The sequence below is a fragment of the Aquarana catesbeiana genome, linkage group LG12 (genome assembly GCF_042186555.1).
Source record: "Aquarana catesbeiana isolate 2022-GZ linkage group LG12, ASM4218655v1, whole genome shotgun sequence".
In the NCBI taxonomy this organism is placed as follows: domain Eukaryota; kingdom Metazoa; phylum Chordata; class Amphibia; order Anura; family Ranidae; genus Aquarana; species Aquarana catesbeiana.
Genome location: NC_133335.1, coordinates 26,117,987 through 26,138,253, shown reverse-complemented (window position 1 = coordinate 26,138,253; position 20,267 = coordinate 26,117,987). Strand labels below are relative to the sequence as shown.

Below are 20,267 nucleotides of genomic sequence, written 5' to 3'. Positions count from 1 at the left end.
GGATGGAATTGCTTAGCAGTAGTTTTGAGGAGAGAGCGGAGAAAAGACAGAAAGAGATTGAGGTCTGCCTGGCTGGAGAGCAGCTCAGGTGAGGGCAGGAACATGGGGCTGAATATCTTCTGTGTACTTTGTCCTAAATACTGTGTATTGTGTATTAGACTTATTATTCCACATGTGTACACCTGAAGTGGTCTCCTCCCTTATCAGATCCCAGCTACACTATAGAAGCCTCTGTGGGCTTTAAAAGGAGAAAAGCAAACCTCCGTTAAATCTAAAATCAAAACTTTATTCTTTGACTTTGCCTGTCATTCTGATCCAGCAGATTTATTGCTCTGGTGTTGGTGGTCATTTGATGTATCCAGCCTGGTCATCCAATATTCAGCATTGATTGACTCTGGTTAAGCATAACGTGTTTGGGGGGGGGGGTGTCATTTTAGTGCCCAGAAGGTTCTAGAAAACTGTCTTATTAGTGGTGTTCTATGCATGGCCTTTAATACTGTCCATATGGTGGTGGGGATCTGGGGGGCTGCAGAGCATTATAATGCTGCCCATGCTTTGGGTAACTGGAGGTCCTATAATGCTGTCCATGTGCTGGTGGGAATTTGGGGGGGCGGCTGATGGGCCTAACACTGTCCATGTATTTGGTGGGGCTCCGGAGGTTCTAACACACGTGTCCATGTATTTGTGGGGATTTGGAGGCCAACGGGTTCTATATTACTATCCATGTGGTGGTGATCTGTGGAGGTCTCCTATTGCTGTCCATGTGGAGGTCTCCTATTGCTGTCCATGAGGAGGTCTCCTATTGCTGTCCATGAGGAGGTCTCCTATTGCTGTCCATGAGGAGGTCTCCTATTGCTGTCCATGAGGAGGTCTCCTATTGCTGTCCATGAGGAGGTCTCCTATTGCTGTCCATGAGGAGGTCTCCTATTGCTGTCCATGAGGAGGTCTCCTATTGCTGTCCATGAGGAGGTCTCCTATTGCTGTCCATGAGGAGGTCTCCTATTGCTGTCCATGAGGAGGTCTCCTATTGCTGTCCATGAGGAGGTCTCCTATTGCTGTCCATGAGGAGGTCTCCTATTGCTGTCCATGAGGAGGTCTCCTATTGCTGTCCATGAGGAGGTCTCCTATTGCTGTCCATGAGGAGGTCTCCTATTGCTGTCCATGAGGAGGTCTCCTATTGCTGTCCATGAGGAGGTCTCCTATTGCTGTCCATGAGGAGGTCTCCTATTGCTGTCCATGTGGAGGTCTCCTATTGCTGTCCATGTGGAGGTCTCCTATTGCTGTCCATGTGGAGGTCTCCTATTGCTGTCCATGTGGAGGTCTCCTATTGCTGTCCATGTGGAGGTCTCCTATTGCTGTCCATGTGGAGGTCTCCTATTGCTGTCCATGTGGAGGTCTCCTATTGCTGTCCATGTGGAGGTCTCCTATTGCTGTCCATGTGGAGGTCTCCTATTGCTGTCCATGAGGAGGACCTATATCTCCATGTGGTGTGTGGAGGTCCTATATGGCTGTTCATGTGGTGGTGATGTGTGGAGGTTCCATAATGCTGGCCATGTATTGGTGGAAATCTGGGCAGTATAACTAGCGCTCTTGTATATTGTAGGCAGCGTCTGCACAATGCAAAGCAGATACGAAACCTAGTCGTCAACAGATTCACCTACCCATGCTCCTTGGTGGCAAAGGATGTTGTTACTTGGCTGATCAAATTCAAGGAGGCTCCAGACAGAGAGACTGCCATCAATATAATGCAGAAGTTCATGGAGCACAACATCATTCATCACGGTGAGTCTTCCGCTTTAGTTTGTGAAGGCAAAATCTGAAATTGATTGCAAGCTCTCAGATATTTAGAGCGGGACAGGCTGTATCCTTAGCTAACCCCTCCATGCAGCGTTCAGGGGTCAGTCTAGTCTTAGGAGAAGCAGATTCTTTTACTCCTTTATGGAGCAGTAGCTCTTCCTGGTGAGGTGGACCAGGTCAGGCTAAAGGCTTTGCCTATGCTACATGTGTCCTACCTCCAGATTAAAAATATACTTTGGCTGGAACAGATTGCAGAAGGGTTAACTTTTTATTAGAATTTTTATATCTGCTTGTGGCCCCGTTGGGGAGCTTACCCTTGGCACCCATAGAAGAAATGAGTAGAGTGGGTTTTGCTGGGACAGGAAAGTGCAGACCGTTCCTCCCTCTACTAGAAAGGTGTGTGTCTGTTGGGGGAGATTTACCAAAACTTCCTTGATTTGTAGCATGAACTTTAGATTTAACACATCCATGTTGCATAAGAACCCACCTAACTAGCCAATAAGGCAGGTGCTTGTATGATGATATAACAGGGTTGCATGGTGTAAAGTCAGCTTGAGCTTCCTGGCTGGTGATCAGACCTAAATTTCCAATTGGCTGCCGTTGTACTTTGCTCTGTCTTCTGGTTTATGTCACGCTTTCACTTTTTCCTGACTGCAGTATGTGACCAGCACTCCACCTTTAAAGATGCCAAATTGCTGTACCGCTTCCGAAACGATGATGGCACTCTTTTGCCCACCACAGAGACGAGGATTATGAATCGAAGCCAGCAGATCTACGAGATGTGAGTACCCAACCAAGACTGGGATATCCATTTTCATATACTGAATTGCTGGGGGGTTGGGTTCAGCAGTGTCTGTGCACCCCCATCCCCCCCCAATATAAATGAATCAGCCTTCATTGACGGCGCTCCTTGAAGCAGTGCTGAAGCCCTTTGGTGTAGTTTCTCACCTATAGTTTGTGTCCATTTTTTAATATTAATTAAAAGGGTCTCCAGCTTTTCTTGAACTGTTCCTTGCAGTACCTATCCTCTACCACAAGATGTCCTCTGTTTTTCAAGTTGAAAGATGCTCAACCTCCGACAGGGAAGCTTGGATCCAGAGTTGGGCTTTTGGTATTGGAGAAAGGAAGGGTTAGAGCCCCTGTTGGGGGTCATTGCTGTCTGTTCTGCTCTCACAGGGGAGATTCAACCTGTGTTCTACCAGGCATTGTAGTTAAAAATGATTTTTTTTTTTTTTTTTTTTGAGATCCAATATGTTGTCACCAGGAGGATGGGAGAAGGGTCCCTGGGTGGGGTAATGGGGAGGAAGGGTGCCTCGGGAGGGTTGTTGGGAATTAGGGGGGGGGGGGGGGGAGAGACAGAAAGGTGCCTGGGAGGGAAGGATGCCTAGGGGGAGGACAATGGGGAGGAAGAAGGGTGCCTGTGGGGAGGGAGTGCTGGGGGGGAGATGGGGAGGCAGAAGGGTGCCCGGAAGGGAGGGGCAATGGTGGGGGGGGGGGGTGCCATGGGGGGTTGCTTAGGGGGAGCAATTGAGACTACCACATTGGTAGGCCTATGGTTGCCCCACCACCTGCTCTTGTCTTACTGTTGCACTGCTTTCCCCAGGATGACGAGCAAGGAAGATTCCATTCTGAAGGTGCGGGAGGAGGGCTCAAAGCGGTACAGGAGAACGTTTCTTGGCTCCCAGATGTTGGACTGGTTAACGAAACATTTTGTGGTGCCCGGGAGACTTGATGGAGAAACGCTGTGCCGTGGCATGTTGGAACAAGGGATCATTCAGCCTGGTGCGTTCCCAGAATGTAATTCTGCACTCTAACCTGAGCATACATGGTGAAATCTGATTGTACGTTCTCCCTTAGATTTCCTGCCCACTCTAGTGCATGGTACTGCCTGATTAAAGTGATTGTAAAGGCAGAAGGTTCTTTTTAATCCTGCTACATTCTGTGCATGAAGATAAAAAAAACTGTGTGCAGCAGCAGCACCATTGGCCAACTGACTGATTGACAGCAGTGAGAGCCAATCAGTAGAGAGGGTGGGGCCACGGCTGTGTCTGAATGGCTCAGGTCCGGTGCCCCCATAGCAAGCTGTGGGGGTGCTCAATAGGAGGGAGGGCCCAGAAGCACCAAAGAGGGACAAGAGAAGGATCCAGGCTGCCCTCTGCAAAACCACTACGCCGAGCAGGTGAGTTTAACATTTATTTTTAAAGCAGGAGACTTTAGTATCACTTTAACTGTTTATTTCAGTGAAGATTATAATGGAATTCATAAGAATCCTGCATAATGTACCCGTTTGGGGGCTATGGGCTCCCCCTGGTGGCTGGTCTTGTGATCGGTGCCAAGGCGTTAGTCACATGGTTCCCGCTAAAATAAATTGCAGGAGGTGACTTCCGGGCAACCATTCCAGTACCTTTTTTTTTTTTTTTTTGTTTTTTTTGTTTTTTTTGTTTTTTTTGTTTTGTTTTTTTCCAACCAAAAAAAAAAAACACTTTTTATTTCACTGGTATAGGGCAGACAATGAAAGCTGATTGGCTGTCATAGGCGACCACATTTGAAAATGCAGGACCACGCTTTTATCTGCTTGTTTAGAAAAATGTCTGATTACTACTTGTGACTTTTTTTTTTTTTTTTTGTTTTATTTTGCAGTGAATGGTCACTATCACTTCTCTGACTCCGATCGGGTGTACCAGTTCCGTATTAATTTCCGCCGCCGCAGGAAACTGATCGAGGTCCTGGACGAGTCCAATCCGTGGCTGGAGCCGATGCAGGAATCCCCGGACAGCCCCTTCTGTCTGCGCAAACTTGGGGCAGAACTCCCTCAATGTGGCTTTGTCTGTGGTAAGGACAGAAGAGTTGGCTTCTCCCTGCGATCTGTATTGGGAACGCAAGAATTATACCCTACAAGCAATCGCTGCATTCTGGTTGTAATTCAGTGTTGTCAGCAGGTGGCGGCAAAGTACCAACTTTTATTTGCTTTTCCACTGGAATATATATATATATATATATATATATATATATATATATATATATATATATATATATATATATATATATATATATATATATATATATATATATATATATATATATATATATATATATATATATATATATATATATATATATATATATATATATATATATATATATAATTTTTTTTTTTTTTTTTTTTTTTTTTTTTTTTTACACTCTGCTGCATAACCTAATTATATTTTTTTTAATATGGTTTCTTCATGCTTCTACTAGCTATTCTCAGTGTCTCGACGTTGGCAAGTCTACAGTCAATGGAATTTTAAATGCTTTAAAAACGGCCTTGCATAGAAGGGCACGTCTCCCTTAAAGTTAAAGGTTCAGGAGCGAAGAACCTGGCCCCGGCCATTAATTACACACTGCTGATTGCTGCTCTAAGCGGTTACGTTGGCCTAGTCTAGTGTTTCCACTTTCCATCCCAGCAGCATCTCATGGGACCTCCAATGCCAAGGCGAGGATGATGAAACCAAATCAGCCTCTTAGGGCTGTTTTTTTGTGTAATGTTGGGAAGGGTTAAAACCCATCGAGTTAATTACTTTTTTTTTTTTTTTTTGTGATTTCACTGCATTTCCCGCACCTGCAAGCGAGCTGGGATGCGTGGGGCTGCCATTCACAATGAATGGCGGCCCCGTGCATCTCCTAGGTGCAGCGTGTTTTTCACTTGGTGTGGGAATTGCTGTGATTCCTGCAGCCACGCATAGGTGTGAACCTGTCATAAGTTGTGGGGTCTCCATAGGTTGGACTTGTCTTTCCTAGTACATTCCTCAGATGATCAATTGGATTGAGATCTGGAGAATTTGGAGGCCAAGTCAACACCTCAAGCTTCCTGTGTTCTTCAAAGTATTCTTGCAGTGTGGTCGGGTGCATTATCCTGCTGAGACCACTGCCATCGGAATACCGTTTAAGGTTTTCCAGCAGAACAATACCGAAGGCAATCGCACGGCTGCATCCGGCTTGCCTCCTTCCCATACTCCATCCTGGTGCCCTCTCTTCCCCAGGTAAGTGATGCGCACACCTGGCCATCCACATGATGTAAAAGAAAATGTGATTCCTCAGACCAGGCCACCTTCTTCCTTTGCTCCGTGGTCACATCCCCATTGTAGGCACTTTTGGTCGTGGGCACCCTGACCAGTCTGGCTACACAGCCCCATACACCACAATGGGGGAAAAAAAACAAAACACAAACGCAACTACAGGGATGTTCCCTTGTTGCCTAATATCCCACCGACTTTCAGATGCCATTGAAACTAGATTATCAATGTCTCATTTTTACCAGCCAATGGTCATAAGTTATGGCTGATCGGTTTATGTAGCTATATAGAGCTAATTTTTGTTTTTTTTTTTTTTTTTTTTTTTTTTGTCAGCAAGCGATCCAAACCCTGAGCCTCCGCCTCTGCCAAAAAGACCCAGCACTATGGGGTCGGAGTTCTGTTACAGTCTTTATTCGCCCCCCAAACCCGTCGCGTCACTCCCTTCAGGTGAGAACTGAAGTTTTTATACTGTGTGGGTGTGGTGTGTGTGTTTTTTTTTTTTTTTTTTTTTTTTTTTTTTTTTTTTTTCTTTTTTCTCTACTCACTGGGTACCTATATAAAATGGAAGAACTCTCATTGAGACAGGTTTGAGATTGTGGCTTATCTAAGGAGGCTTTGGAGAGGGAGTAGACCACACTAGCTTTTGTGAACTGGAGTCAGATCCAGAGATATATTAACCTATATATGCTGAGGTTATTCCCTTCACGTTGCGGGGTGACAACACTTTGCTGACAACTTTGCAGCGTTGTCAGCCCTCTGATCTGTGCCTTCAGTCTTCTTTTGAAGAACTTCTTTGCTTACATCACCGGGTACACCCTAGAGCAGTGGTTCTCAACCTGGGGGTCAAATGATGATTTGCCAGGGGTCACCAAATCCTTGGCTGTTCCTGAAGCCCGCACCACTCTCCCAGCCTTTTTGCAGTCGCCCAGCAGGGCTGTCCCTGGAGCTCACAGCCGCCCACTCAGCCTCTTCGCAGCCGCTCATTCAGTTCACAGCATGACTGGGGGGCAGAGACTAGAAGTCAGCTGACTAGTGAGGAATGTGAAGTGGGAGGGGCTGGAGGAGACCCTATCTCCTGATTTTGGCATAGGTGTCACTGCTATGAGACACCACAAAGTCAGAGACACATTGAGTAACACTACCTGGGATTATAGTTGCCATTAAAGGTCCCCACTACAGTTCAAAGATCAGCAGATGACCTTAATCAAGAGCACCTAAGTTGGCTGATCAGAACTCCCCCAGCACTGCCACTCATCCCATTCCCCCCACCAAGGAGTAAGAGAAGGAATAAAAATACAGAATACATGGAAGGGAGAGGAAAAGAGGGGGAGGAACAAAGAAAAAGGTAGAGAAAGAATAAGAGCGAACAAGAAATATGGCTAGAAAGAGGGATGGGGGGAAAAAAAACAAGAAATTAGCATAGAGAGGGCTAAAAGGGAAAGAAAAGAGAACAAAGAGTGATACATCCTAAAATGTACCATAAAGGGTTTTAATACTGTAAAAGTGGAAGGGACTCGGAGCGCTAAATATACGTGGGTTAGGGCCACAAATTACTTGTCTTGCCTTGGGTGCTGACAATCCAAGCTATGAAAATAATTTTACGGTTGGGGGTCCCCACAACTTGGGAAATTTTATCAAGGGGTCACAGCACTAGAGAGGTTGAGAACCACTGCCCTAGAGGCCTTGTCGGCTTTGTATGTGATTTATTGAGTGGTCTATAGATGGCCCATTCATATTCCAGAAACTTAACAACATTTGTAAGGTCATCGAGCTTCACAGGTCAACAGCCCTCTAATAACAAATTGGCAGGTGACTGTGTAACCCAGCTGCTTAAAATGCAATGTGAGGGTATGGTGCTTGACAGGGGGTTAATTGCTCAAAAGACTGGCCAGACGGGATTACAATTTTGCAAATGAGACAACCCATGTGTTCAGTTCTAATTGGCCAGAATGGAATGCTTGTATGATACACTTAACTAAATTTTCTGTCTGTTTAGTGCTGAAGAAGCCAGTGACACTGGAGGAGCTGTTGGCACCAGGAGCACCATATATTAGGAAGACTCTGAGTGTAAGCAGCTGGTGGGGATATTGTTGTATATTGTCAGGAATTTCTTTATGTAGACCTGTGAAGTTACTGATTCACTCCATAATCTGAGTATTCAGACCCCCTTAAATTTTTCACTTTGTTATATTGCAGCCATTTGCTAATCATTTAAGTTCATTTTTTCCTCATTAACCACTTGACAACTGGGCACTTAAACCCCCTTCCTAACCAGACCAATTTTCAGCTTTTGGTGCTCTCACATTTTGAATGACAATTACTCAGTCATGCAACACTGTATCTATATGAAATTTTTGTCCTTTTTTTCACACAAATAGAGCTTTCTTTCGGTGGTATTTAATCACCGCTGGGTTCTTTATTTTTTGCGCCGTAAAAGAAAAAAGACCGAAAAATCTGTACAAAAATACATTTTTCTTCATTTCTGTTATAATATTTTGCAAATTAGTAATTTTTCTTCATATATTTTGGCCAAAATTTATACCGCTACATATCTTTGGTAAAATTAACCCAAATCGGTGGATATTATTTGGTCTTTTTGAAAGTTATAGAGTCCAAAAGCTATGGTGCGAATATCTGAAAATTGATCACACCTGAAGTACTGACGGCCTATCTCATTTCTTGAGACCCTAACATGCCAGAAAAGTACAAATACCCCCCAAATGACCCCTTTTTGGAAAGAAGACATTCCAAGGTATTTAGAAAGATGCATGGTGAGTTTTTTGAAGTTGTCATTTTTTCCCACAATTCTTTGCAAAATCAAGGTTTTTTTTTTTTTTACTTTTTTTTTTTTTTTTTTCCACAAAATTGTCATATTAGCAGGGTATTTCTCACAGACCGCATATGCATACCACAAATTACACCCCAAAACACATTCTGCTATTACTCCCAAGTACGGCGATACCACATGTGAGACTTTTACACAGCGTGGCCACATACAGAGGCCCAACATGCAGGGGAACACCTTCAGGCGTTCTGGAGCACCCAGGCCAATTCTGACATTTCTCTCCTACATGTAAAAATCATCATTTATTAGCTATAAAATTACATAGAACCCCAAAACATTATATATGTTTTTTTAGCAAAGACCCTAGAGAATACAATGGCGGTCGTTGCAACTTTTTATCTCGCATGGTATTTGCGCAGCAATTTTTTTAACGTGTTTTTTTTGGAAAAAAAACTGTTTTGTGCTTTACAAAAACCAAAACAGTAAAGTTAGCCCAATGTTTTTGCATAATGTGAAAGATGAAGTTACGCCGAGTAAATAGATACCCAACATGTCACCCTTCAAAATTGCATGCGCTTGTGGAATGGCGCCAAACTTTGCTACTCAAAAATCCCCATAGGCGACGCTTTAAAATTTTTTACTGGTTACATGTTTTGAGTTACAGAGGAGGTCTAGGGCCAAAATTATTGCTCTCACTCTACCGATCACAGCGATACCTCACATGTGTGGTTTGAACACCGTTTTCATATGTGGGCGGGACTTACGTATGCGTTCGCTTCTGCATGCGAGCACACAGGGACAGGGGCGCTTTAAAATTTTTATTTTTTTTTTATTGTTCATTTTACTTTATTTATTTTAGTTTGATGCTTTTTTCCAAAAAAAACAAAATTTTGACCACTTTTATTCCTATTACAAGGAATGTAAACATCCTTGTAATAGGAATATGGCATGACAGGTCCTCTTTACAGTGAGATATGGGGTCAATAAGACCCCACATCTCACCTCTAGGCTGGGAAGCCTGAAATAAAAAAAATAAAAAAAACGATCCTGGCTTCGATCATAGCTGTGAGTCGGTAGAAGCGCGGGAGGGGGGGACATCCCCTCTCGCCTCCCGTAAGAACGATCAAGCAGTGGAACAGCCGCTATGATCATTCTTATGGTGTAGGGAATCGCCGGCTGAAAAAGCTGATATCTGAATGATGCCTGTAGCTGCAGGCATCATTTAGATATCCCCGCACAAAGTCAAGGACGTTGTATGACGGCCGGCGGGCAGGAAGTGGTTAAAACGCTTTTTTTTTTTTTTTTTTTTTTTTAACACAAAGTTGTCCATTTATACAATATTTCTAACACATAGCATGTACATACCAAAAATTACACCCCAAAATAGATTCTCCTGCTCCTCCTGAGTACGGCGATACCACATGTGTGAGACTTCCACAGCCTGGCCACATACAGAGGCCGAGTACAGCCGAGCATGGCGGGGTATGTGGGCTTTTGTAGGGGTATTGTAGGGGTATCGTAGGGGTATTGTGGGGGTATTGCAGAGTATTGCACAGCAGAAGGGATGGCTGAGCATGGATGGATGGATGGCTGGATGTCTCTGTGCAGCGCTGTGGGCACTACACATCCAGCCCACAGCGCTGCAGCCATCCATCCATCCCCCTCTCCTCCACAGTGTACCGATCGGTACACAGGAGGGGAGGAGAGGAACCGGCGTCATCAGATGACGCCGGTCTGTTTACATGTGATCGCGCCAACACTTGATGGCGCGATCACATGGTAAACGGCCGCGATCAGCGGCCATTTACCGGGATCCGTGATGCGCCGGGTCCTCAGGACCCGGCGGTCATGGATGTGCTCGGGTGCGCGCGAGAGGGGAATTCCGGGAGGACGTCATAGTACGTCCTCCCAGAGTTAAGCAACCGCCCTGCAGCCGTCATTCGGCTATGGGCCGGTTAAGTGGTTAATGTACACACTGGAGCAAAAAAGTGAAATTTTTGCAGATTTATTAAAAAAGAAAAACTGAACTATCACATGGTCCTAAGTATTCAGACCCTTTGCTCAGTATTTAGTAGAAGCCCCTTTTGATCTAATACAGTCATGAGTCTTTTTGGGAAAGATGCAACAAGTTTTTCACACCTGGATTTGGGTATTCTCTGCCATTCCTCCTTGCAGATCCTCTCCAGTTCTCAGGTTGGATGGTAAACGTTGGTGGACAGCCATTTTTAGGTCTCTCCAGAGATGCTCAATTGGGTTTAAGTCAGGGCTCTGGCTGGGCCATTCAAGAACAGTCACGGAGTTGTTGTAAAGCCACTCCTTCGTTATTTTAGCTGTGTGCTTAGGGTCATTGTCTTGTTGGAAGGTAAACCTTTGGCCCAGTCTGAGGTCCTGAGCACTCCGGAGAAGGTTTTCGTCCAGGATATCCCTGTACTTGGCCGCATTCATCTTTCCCTCGATTGCAACCAGTCGTCCTGTCCCTGCAGCTGCAAAAACACCCCCACAGCATGATGCTGCCACCACCATGCTTCACTGTTGGGACTGTATTGGACAGGTGATGAGTAGTGCCTGGTTTTCTCTACACATACCGCTTAGAATTAAGGCCAAAATTCTATCTTGGTCTCATTAGACCAGAGAACCTTATTTCTCACCATCTTGGAGTCCTTCAGGTGTGTGTGGTGTTGTGTGGTTTGTTTGTGTGTGGTTTTTTTTTTTTTTTTTTTTTAAGCAAACTCCATGCGGGCTTTCATGTGTCTTGCACTGAGGAGAGGCTTCTGTCAGGCCACTCTGCCATAAAGTCCCAACTGGTGGAGGGCTGCAGTGATGGTTGACTTTCTACAACTTTCTCCCGACTGCATCTCTGGAGCTCAGCCACAGTGATCTTTAGGTTCTTCTTTACCTCTCTCACCAAGGCTCTTCTCCCCCGATAGCTCAGTTTGGCCGGACGGCCAGCTCTAGGAAGGGTTCTCGTCCCAAACGTCTTCCATTTAAGGATTATGGAGGCCACTGTGCTCTTGGGAACCTTAAGTGCAGCAGAATTTTTTTGTAACCTTGGCCAGATCTGTACCTTGCCACAATTCTGTCTGAGCTCTTCAGGCAGTTCCTTTGACCTCATGATTCTCATTTGCTCTGACATGCACTGTAAGCTGTAAGGTCTTGTATAGACAGGTGTGTGGCTTTCCTAATCAAGTCCAATCGGTATAATCAAACACAGCTTGACTCGAAGGTGTAGAACAGGGATATGCAATTAGTGGACCTCCAGCTGTTTCAAAACTACAAGTCCCATCATGCCTCTGCCCCTGGCTGTCATGCTTGTGGCTGTCAGTCTTGTATGCCTCATGGGACTTGTAGTTCTGCAACAGCTGGAGGTCCGCTATTTGCCTATCCCTGGTGTAGAACCATCTCAAGGATGATCAGAAGAAATGGAAAGCACCTGAGTTAAATATGAGTGTCACAGCAAAGGGTCTGAATACTTAGGACCATGTGATATTTCAGTTTTTCTTTTTTAATCTGCAAAAAATGTCAATTCTGTGTTCTGTCAATATGGGGTGCTGTGTGTACATTGAGGGGGAAAAAAATGAACTTAAATGATTTTAGCAAATGGCTGCAATATAACAGTGAAAAGTTTTTAAGGGGGTCTGAATACTTTCCGTCCCCACTGTGTGTGTGTGTGTGTGTGTGTGTGTGTGTGTGTGTGTGTGTGTGTATATATAGATGGATAGATCTCTCAATTGTAAATATGAATTTTTTTGTTTTTCCCACCACCCTAGATCGATGCCGATGCTCTTGGCTGGGGTTTTATAGCTCGTGGAACAGGTCCATGTCACATCCAGGCAGTCGATGCTAGAAGTCCAGCTGCTGCTGCCGGAGTCAAGGTACCGTATGGATTCTGTTCTCATGTCTATCTAAAGAATATTTAGGTGTGTGATGGTGACCCTTGTTTGGGTTGGTGTATAGTGGTGCCCTCTGATCAAGTTGATGTAGCATGGATGACTCTTGTTGAGTAGAGTGGTGTAATCAGTTGTTGATGTATGCTGGTGACCCTGTCTTGTTGGTGTATGATGGTGTCCTCTGTTGATTGGGTTGGTGCATGGTGATGCTCTTAGTTTATGTATGATGGAGACTTTTTTTTTATTATATGCTGGTGACCCCATTGTGTGATAGTGCCCTATGTTGTCCTGGTTGGTGTATGATGGTGCCCTTTGATTTGGGTTGGTGTATAGTGGTGGTATCAGCTGTTGTATGCTAGGGGCCCATGTGTGGTGGTGTGCTCTGATGTTTTCCTGGTTGGTGTATGATGGTGCTCTGTTGCTGATCAGGTTGATATATGCTTAGGGCCCTTCGGTGGTGGTGCCCTCTGATGTCCTCGTTGATTTATGATGGTGCTCTTACCATATCTCACATGTGAATACATCCCTCACATTTTATTTGTTTTCATGTGGCAACACTGAAGAAATTACTACTTTACATGGTAGCAAAGTGTGAGTGTACAGCTTGTTCAACAGTGTAAATTTGCTATCCCCTCAAAATAACTCAACACACAGCCATTAATGTCTAAACCGTTGGCAACAAAAGTGAATACACCCCTAAGTGAAAATTTCCAAATTGGGCCTAAGTGTCAATATTTTTTGTGTGGCCACCATTTATTTTCCAGCACTGCCTTAACCCTCTTGGGCACGGGGTTCACCAGAGCTTCACAGGTTGCCACTGGAGTCCTCTTCCACTCCTCCATGATGACATCACGGAGCTGGTGGATGTTAGAGACCTTGCAATCCCCCACCTTCTTTTAGCAAGTTAGTGGTCATCTTTGAGGTGTTTGGGGTCATTCTGTTGGAATACTACCCTGCGGCCCAGTCTCTGAAGGGAGGGGATCATGCTCTGCTTCAGTATGTCACAGTACATGTTGGCATTCATGGTTCCCTCAATGAACTGTAGCTCCCCAGTGCTGCAGCACTCATGCAGCCCCAGACCATCAACCTCCCACTTCCATGTTTGACTGTAGGAAAGACACACTTGTCTTTGTACTCCTCATCTTGTTGCCGTCGCACACGCTTGACACCATCTGAACCAAATAAGTTTATCTTGGTCTCATCAGACCACAGGACATGGTTCCAGTAATCCATGTCCTTAGTCTGCTTGTCTTCAGCAAACTGTTTGCGGGCTTTCCTGTGCATCCTTCTGGGACAATTTGATTCCGTGTGCGGTCTATGGTCAGAGCACTGACAGGCTGACTAACATAGTTGTATGATGACCCCTGTTGAATGATATGCTCTGTTGATGATCAGGTCAGATGATATTATATGCTGGGTGCCACTGGTGTGATTGTGCCCTCTGATGTTCTGGTTGGTGTATAATGGTGCTCTCTTGTTCAGATACGCCAGTTTATCCTATCGGTTAATGAGATCAACTGTCTTGAGCTGGAATACTGTGTCATCCACAAACTTATTGTGTCCGGACCACAGAAGCTTATCCTTGAGGTTCTGGAGCCCATTGACTGACTTGAAAGCTTCTCCTGGCTAATCTCTTCTAATGTACCTTTTTGAATGTTGTGTTTTTATCTAAGCTGAAATTCACCAAATGGCAGAAATAAAAAAATTTTTTCCACCTTTCTATAAAATGTGGTGTCTTCATTTTTGTCAAGGGGTGTGATATTATTTTTTTTTTTTTTCCCCTGTTCCCTATATGTTCATTATACAGTGCCTTTGAAAAAGAATTCATACCCCTTTGAAATTTTCCACATTTTGTCATGTTACAACCAAAAACATAAAAAATTTGTTTTTATTGTGACCTTCTGTGATAGACACCCAAAGTGGCACATAATTGTGAAGTGGAAGGAAAATGATAAATGGTTTTCAACGTTTGAATACAAATGCATCCCACACTTCACATTTGTACAAAGAGTCAATACTTTGTAGAACCACCTTTCACTGCAATTACAGCTGCAAGTCTTTTTGGAGATGTCTCTACCAGCTTTGCATAGCTAGAGAAACTTTTGTCTATTCTTTACGAGATAGCTCAAGCTCTGTCAGATTGGATCAACAGCAATTTTCAAGTCTTGCCACAGATTCTCAATGGGATTTAGGTCTGGACTTGGACTGGGCCATTCTAACACATGGATATGCTTTGATCTAAAGCCTTCCATTGTACCTCTGGCTGTTTGTTTAGGGTCGTTGTCCTGCTGGAAGATGAACCTCCACCCCAGTCTCTTTTGCAGACTATACCAAGTTTTCTTTTAAGATTGCCCTGTATTTGGCTCCATCCATCTTCCCATCAACTCTGACCAGCTTCCCTGTTTAAGAAAAGCATCCCCACAATGGAATACAGCCACCACCATGTTTCACAGTGGGGATGGCATGTTCAGGGTCATGTGCAGTGTTTGTTTTCTGCTGCACATAGTGGTTTTTTTTTTTTTTTTTTTTTTTTTTTTTTTTTTTGCTTTTAGGCCAAAAGTTGAATTTAGCTCATCTGACCAGAGCACCTTCTTCCACGTGTGTTTGTTCTCCATGTGGCTTCTCGGGAAACTAAAAACGTGATTTATGACTTTCTTTGAACCATGGCCTTTTTCTTGCCACTCTTCCATGAAGACCAGATTTGTGGAGTGCATGACTAATGGCTGTCCTGTGGATCTCTGCAGCTCCTCCAGAGTTGCCATGGACCTCTTGGGCGCTTCTCTGATTTAATGTTGTCCTTGCCTGTCGGTTTAGGTGGACGGCCATGTCTTTGTCGGGTTGCAGTTGTGCCATACTCTTACAGTTTTCGAATGATGGATTGAACAGTGCTCTGTGAGATGTTCAAAGCTTAGGCTACAAATAAAAAAAAAAAAAAAAAAAATCACAACTCTGCTTTAAACTGCTCCACCTTTTTATCCCTGCCCGGTCTGGTGTGTTCTTGGCCTTCATGATGCGGTTTGTTCACTAAGGTTCTTTAACAAACCTGAGGCCTTCACATAACAGATTTATTTATACTGAGATTAAATTACACACAGGTGGACTCTATTTACTATCTAGGTGACTTCTGAAGGCAACTGGTTCCACTAGATTTTAGTTGGTAGTATCCAAGTAAAAGGGGCTGAGTACAAATGCATGCCACACTTTTCAGATATTTGAAAAAAAACATTTTCCTTCCACTTCACAATTATGTGACTTTGTGTTGGTCTATCACATAAAATACTTTTTGTTTTTTGGTTATAACATGACAATGTGGAAAATTTCAAGGGGTATGAATACTTTTTCAAAGTACTGTAGATCAGCCATTCTTCACCAGGGCTCTGTGGAAATGTAGGGTTTCTCAACAGATTGTTGGGGTTCCCTGTGGTTGACTTGCCACCCAGTGGTACCTACATTTTAGCCAGGTGTAGGGCCATTTGGCAGAGCCAGCACCATGAGACCAATGAAAATTGTATTTTTTCCCTCCTTCCTTAAGCATAATTCTGACCACCGTAAGGGGTGCATGTCCTTCCCAATGTAAGATGCACTTTTTAATGAATTGGTTTTAGATGGGGTTCCCCAAGACCTGAAATATTTCAAGGGTTCTTCTGGGATAAAGGTTGGGAGGCTGGTATAAACACTGAGACCACCTCCCTGCTCTCGGAAGGTGGGCAGCCACAGGGCTGAAGCCAGAGATCAGAGCTCTGTGGGGCCAAACTATCCCTTCCAGGACTCTTTGTACTTTACAGTAAAGATGGTTCTTATTGATATTGCCTGTATATTTGTGGTAATTCTGCTGCAGAATAAATTTGGGGCCAATTGCATGCCTCCCTGATGGACAAAGATCTGCCTGTATTTCTCAGCATTGAGGACTGTACGCAGTGGTCAAGCCAAGGAAATGCAGCAGATGAGAAACCCTCATGCTCCCATTCAACATCGGAAGATGTCCAGCAGTGCCATCTGCACAGAACTAGCAGAAACAGTGGGACCCAGGTATACCTATCTACTGTCCAAAGAGGTCTGGCCAGAAATAGTCTTGGAAGAATTGTGGCCAATTCCTCTGATGTGGAAACCAGGCTAAGCAACTCAACTATGCATGAAAACGGGAACTGGTGTGCAGAAATATGGCAGCAGGTGCTCTCGACTGAGTCAAAATTTGAAATATGTGGCTGTAGCTGGAGGCAGTTTGTCAGTGAAGGGCTGGCAAGTGGTACGATGAGTGGCTGCAGCTAACTGTGAAGCATGGTGGTGGATCATTGCAAGATTGGAGCTGCATTTTTGCAAGTAGAGTTGGAGATTTTGTCAAGTTCCATTGTGTCCTCAATGACTGAGAAATACAGGCAGATACTTATCCATTGTGCCATAGCATCGGGGGGGTGTGTGATTGGGTTGTTGTCCTGCTGCAGAATAAATTTAGGGCCAAACAGACAGCCAGTGTCATTAAGAACTGTGTGAAGAACAAGGAGTCCTGGAAGAGATGGCTCTCACACACACACAGCCCTGCCCTCAGCATTGTGGCATCTGTCTGGGATTACATGAAGAGAAAGAAGGATCTGAGGCAGCCAACATCTTCAGAAGATCTGTTCTTATTTCTCCAAGATGTTTGGAACAACCTGCCAAGTTCCTTCAACAACTGTGTGCAAGTTTTGCCTAGAAGAATTGATGCTGGTTTGAAGGCAAAGGATAGTCACACCAAATTTTGATCTCTCTTCTGTTCATTTTACTTTTATTTATTGATAAAAATAAACTATTTACTACTTCGATTTTTTATTTATTTATTTATTTTTTTTTAAGCATTCTTCATTTTACAGTATTTTCACACCTGCCTCAAACAGTACTGTATGTAGAATATATAGTATATAAAATGTATTTCTATATATTTTTAATATAGTTGAGTCACTAATTTTCCCTTGATACAAATATGTCACACACAGGTTCACTTTAGTTTGTTTAAAGATTTTTGTATAAAGCATAGATTTCATACCCTGACTTCCCAGGGCACATCTATCAGTAAATGTATAATTGAACGGCCATAAAGGTTTTGGAGGAACGGCTGTTCACAAACATTTCATAAATTATCTTTTGATTGGCCGCAACGGCGTCTGCAAACTCTTCTCGCTTTGTGTGATACTTCTCCACCCACACATCCTCCCCCGGAACATCGGGAAAGGTCTGCGAGGCAGGAGAAGGGTTGAATCACTTCAAACTTTGCAAAAACTTTTTAATTTTATCATTTTTCTTTATCTGTTTATATATAATTTTTTTTTTTTCTTTCTGTTGTGTGGATTTAAAGGGTAACACCACTCTGTTAAACATTACTTGAACCAAAGAGATAGGAACTATTTACCTGCCAAGGGTAGGGGCTGTTGTTTGGCCACACTCTTGTTACGTTATTTGGCTGTATAGGAGAACAAAGGTCATGTTTTAGTGCCACTGCCCCACCCACTTTCTGCAGGTTTGAATTCCTACAGACACTCGCAGCTACGGTGAGGTCTCCTCCCACCCATCAGCTTGCAGAGCAGCCACACCCACCACAGGATTGAGTTTTCAACCTACAGTGGACAAAATGATTTGATTCCCCATTTCCCCCCCCCCCCCCCCCTGCAGATTTTGTAAGTTTGCCCACTTACAAAGGAATGAAAGGTCTATAATTTTTATCATAGGTGTGTTTTTATAAATGATAGAGACAGAATATCAACCAAAAATCCAGAACACATGATACAAATGTTATGAATTGAGTTGCAGTTCAGTGAGTAAAATATTTGATCCCCAAGCAAAACATGACTTAGTACTTGGTGGAGAAACCCTTGTTGGAAAGCACAGAGGTAGGACAGTTCTTGTAGTTGGTGACCAGGTTTGCACACATCTCAGGAGGGATTTTGGTCAACTTTTCTTTATAGATCATCTCTAAATCCTTAAGGTTTCGTGGCTGTCGCTTGGCAACTCGAACTTTCAGCTTCCTCCATAAATTTTCTATAGGAATAAGGTCTGGGGACTGACTAGGCCATTCCATGACCTTTTTAATCTGCTTATTCTTGAGCCACTTCATTGTTGCCTTGGCAGTATGTTTTGGTTCATTGTCATGCTGGAAGACCCATCTTCTGGCTGAGGGAAGAAGGTTCTTATCCAAGATTTTACAATACATGACCCTGTCTATTGGCCCCCCAATGCGGCTAAGTCGACCTGTACCTTTAGCAGAGAAACAGCCCCAAAGCATAATGTTTCCACCTCCGTGCTTGACTGTAGGGATGGTGTTCTTGAGGTCATAGTCAGCATTTTCTTCCTCCAAACATGAAGGGGAGAGTTAATGACAAAGAGCTCAATTTTGGTCTCATCTGACCACAGCACTTTCTCACAATCCTTCCCTGAATCATTTATGTGTTGTGTGTTTGTTTTTTTGTTTTTTTGGGTTGGTAAAGTTCAGATGGACCTGTACATGTGCCTTCTTGAGGAGGGGGGCGCTGCATGATTTCAATCCATGGCGATGTATTGTGTTACCAATGGGTTTGTTTGGTGACTGTGGTCCCAACTGCCTTGAGATCATTCACAATCTCCTCCCATGTAGTTCTGGGCTGATCCCTCACTTTTCTCATGATCATCCTCACCCCATGAGGCAAAATCTTGCACGGAGCTCTAGAACGAGGGCGATTGATGGTTATTTTGTATTTCTTCCATTTCGCGAATAATCGCTCCAACAGTTGTCTACTTCTCACCAAGCTTCTTGCTGATGGTCTTGTAGCCCATTCCAGCCTTGTGCAGGTCTACAATCTTGTCTCTGATGTCCTTTTGGCAGCTCTTTGGTCTTGCCCATGATGGTGAGGTTTGAATGGAAGTAAGATTCTGTGGACGGGTGTCCTTTCCCTTTCCCTTTTTTTTTTTTTTTTTTTTTTTTTTTACCTTTTTATACACATAACGAGTTGTCATTAGAAACACCTTAAATTGAAAGGACTAATCTGTGTACCACATGAGCACCTACTGCAGCCAGTTTGTGGGAGCCAGAATATTGTTGGTTGGTAGCGGATCAAATACTTATTTTACTCATTGAACTGCAGCTCCCATTTTTATAAAATTTTATCGTGGTTTTTTTTTTTTTTTCTGGATTTTTGGTTGATAGTCTCTACCATTTAAAATACATGTATGATAAAAATTATAGACCCTTCATTTCTTTGTAAGTGGACAAACTTACAGAATCTGCAGAGGATCAAATTATTTTTTCCACTGTATTGACCACCTGCCACCAACTGCCGTCATTATACTGTGGCAGGTCGGCGCTATTGTGTAAAAAGCTGTAGGTTGCTTTATGCAATAGATACAGTGGGTGCGCACATGGCTCCACAGAGAGCCAGAATGGGGATGTAAACAGACAGATCCCCGTTTTGCCAGATGAGTTCAGAGTGATTGTCTGTTCCTAGTGATCAGGAACGGCGATCTCTGTGTACTCCCAGTCAGTCGTCCTCCCCCCCCCCCCCCCCCCCTACAGTTAAACACCTCCCTAGAGAACACTTAACCCCTTGATCGCCCCCTAGTGTTAACCCCTTCCTTACCAGTGTCATTTATACAGTAATCGGTGCATTTTTACAGCACTGATCGCTGTATAAATGTCACTGGTCCCAAAAAAGTGGCCGATCTGTCCGCCGCAATGTCGCAGTCCCACTAAAAATCACTGATCACCTCCATTACTATAACAAAAAAATTAAAATGGCATAA

At 43.9% G+C, this 20,267-nt stretch overlaps 1 protein-coding gene across 1 annotated transcript; it reads left to right on the top strand.

Annotated features, from left to right (window-relative positions):
* Window positions 1-2: 2 nt before the first annotated feature.
* LOC141113497 (DEP domain-containing mTOR-interacting protein-like) lies at window positions 3-14,248 on the top strand. The gene is made up of 9 exons (XM_073606646.1): window positions 3-88; window positions 1,604-1,782; window positions 2,455-2,578; window positions 3,401-3,579; window positions 4,438-4,629; window positions 6,186-6,299; window positions 7,849-7,919; window positions 12,405-12,509; window positions 14,007-14,248. Exons 1-9 carry the CDS (start codon window positions 3-5, stop codon window positions 14,130-14,132), a joined length of 1,176 nt encoding a protein of 391 aa, XP_073462747.1. The 3' UTR covers window positions 14,133-14,248.
* Window positions 14,249-20,267: the final 6,019 nt, after the last annotated feature.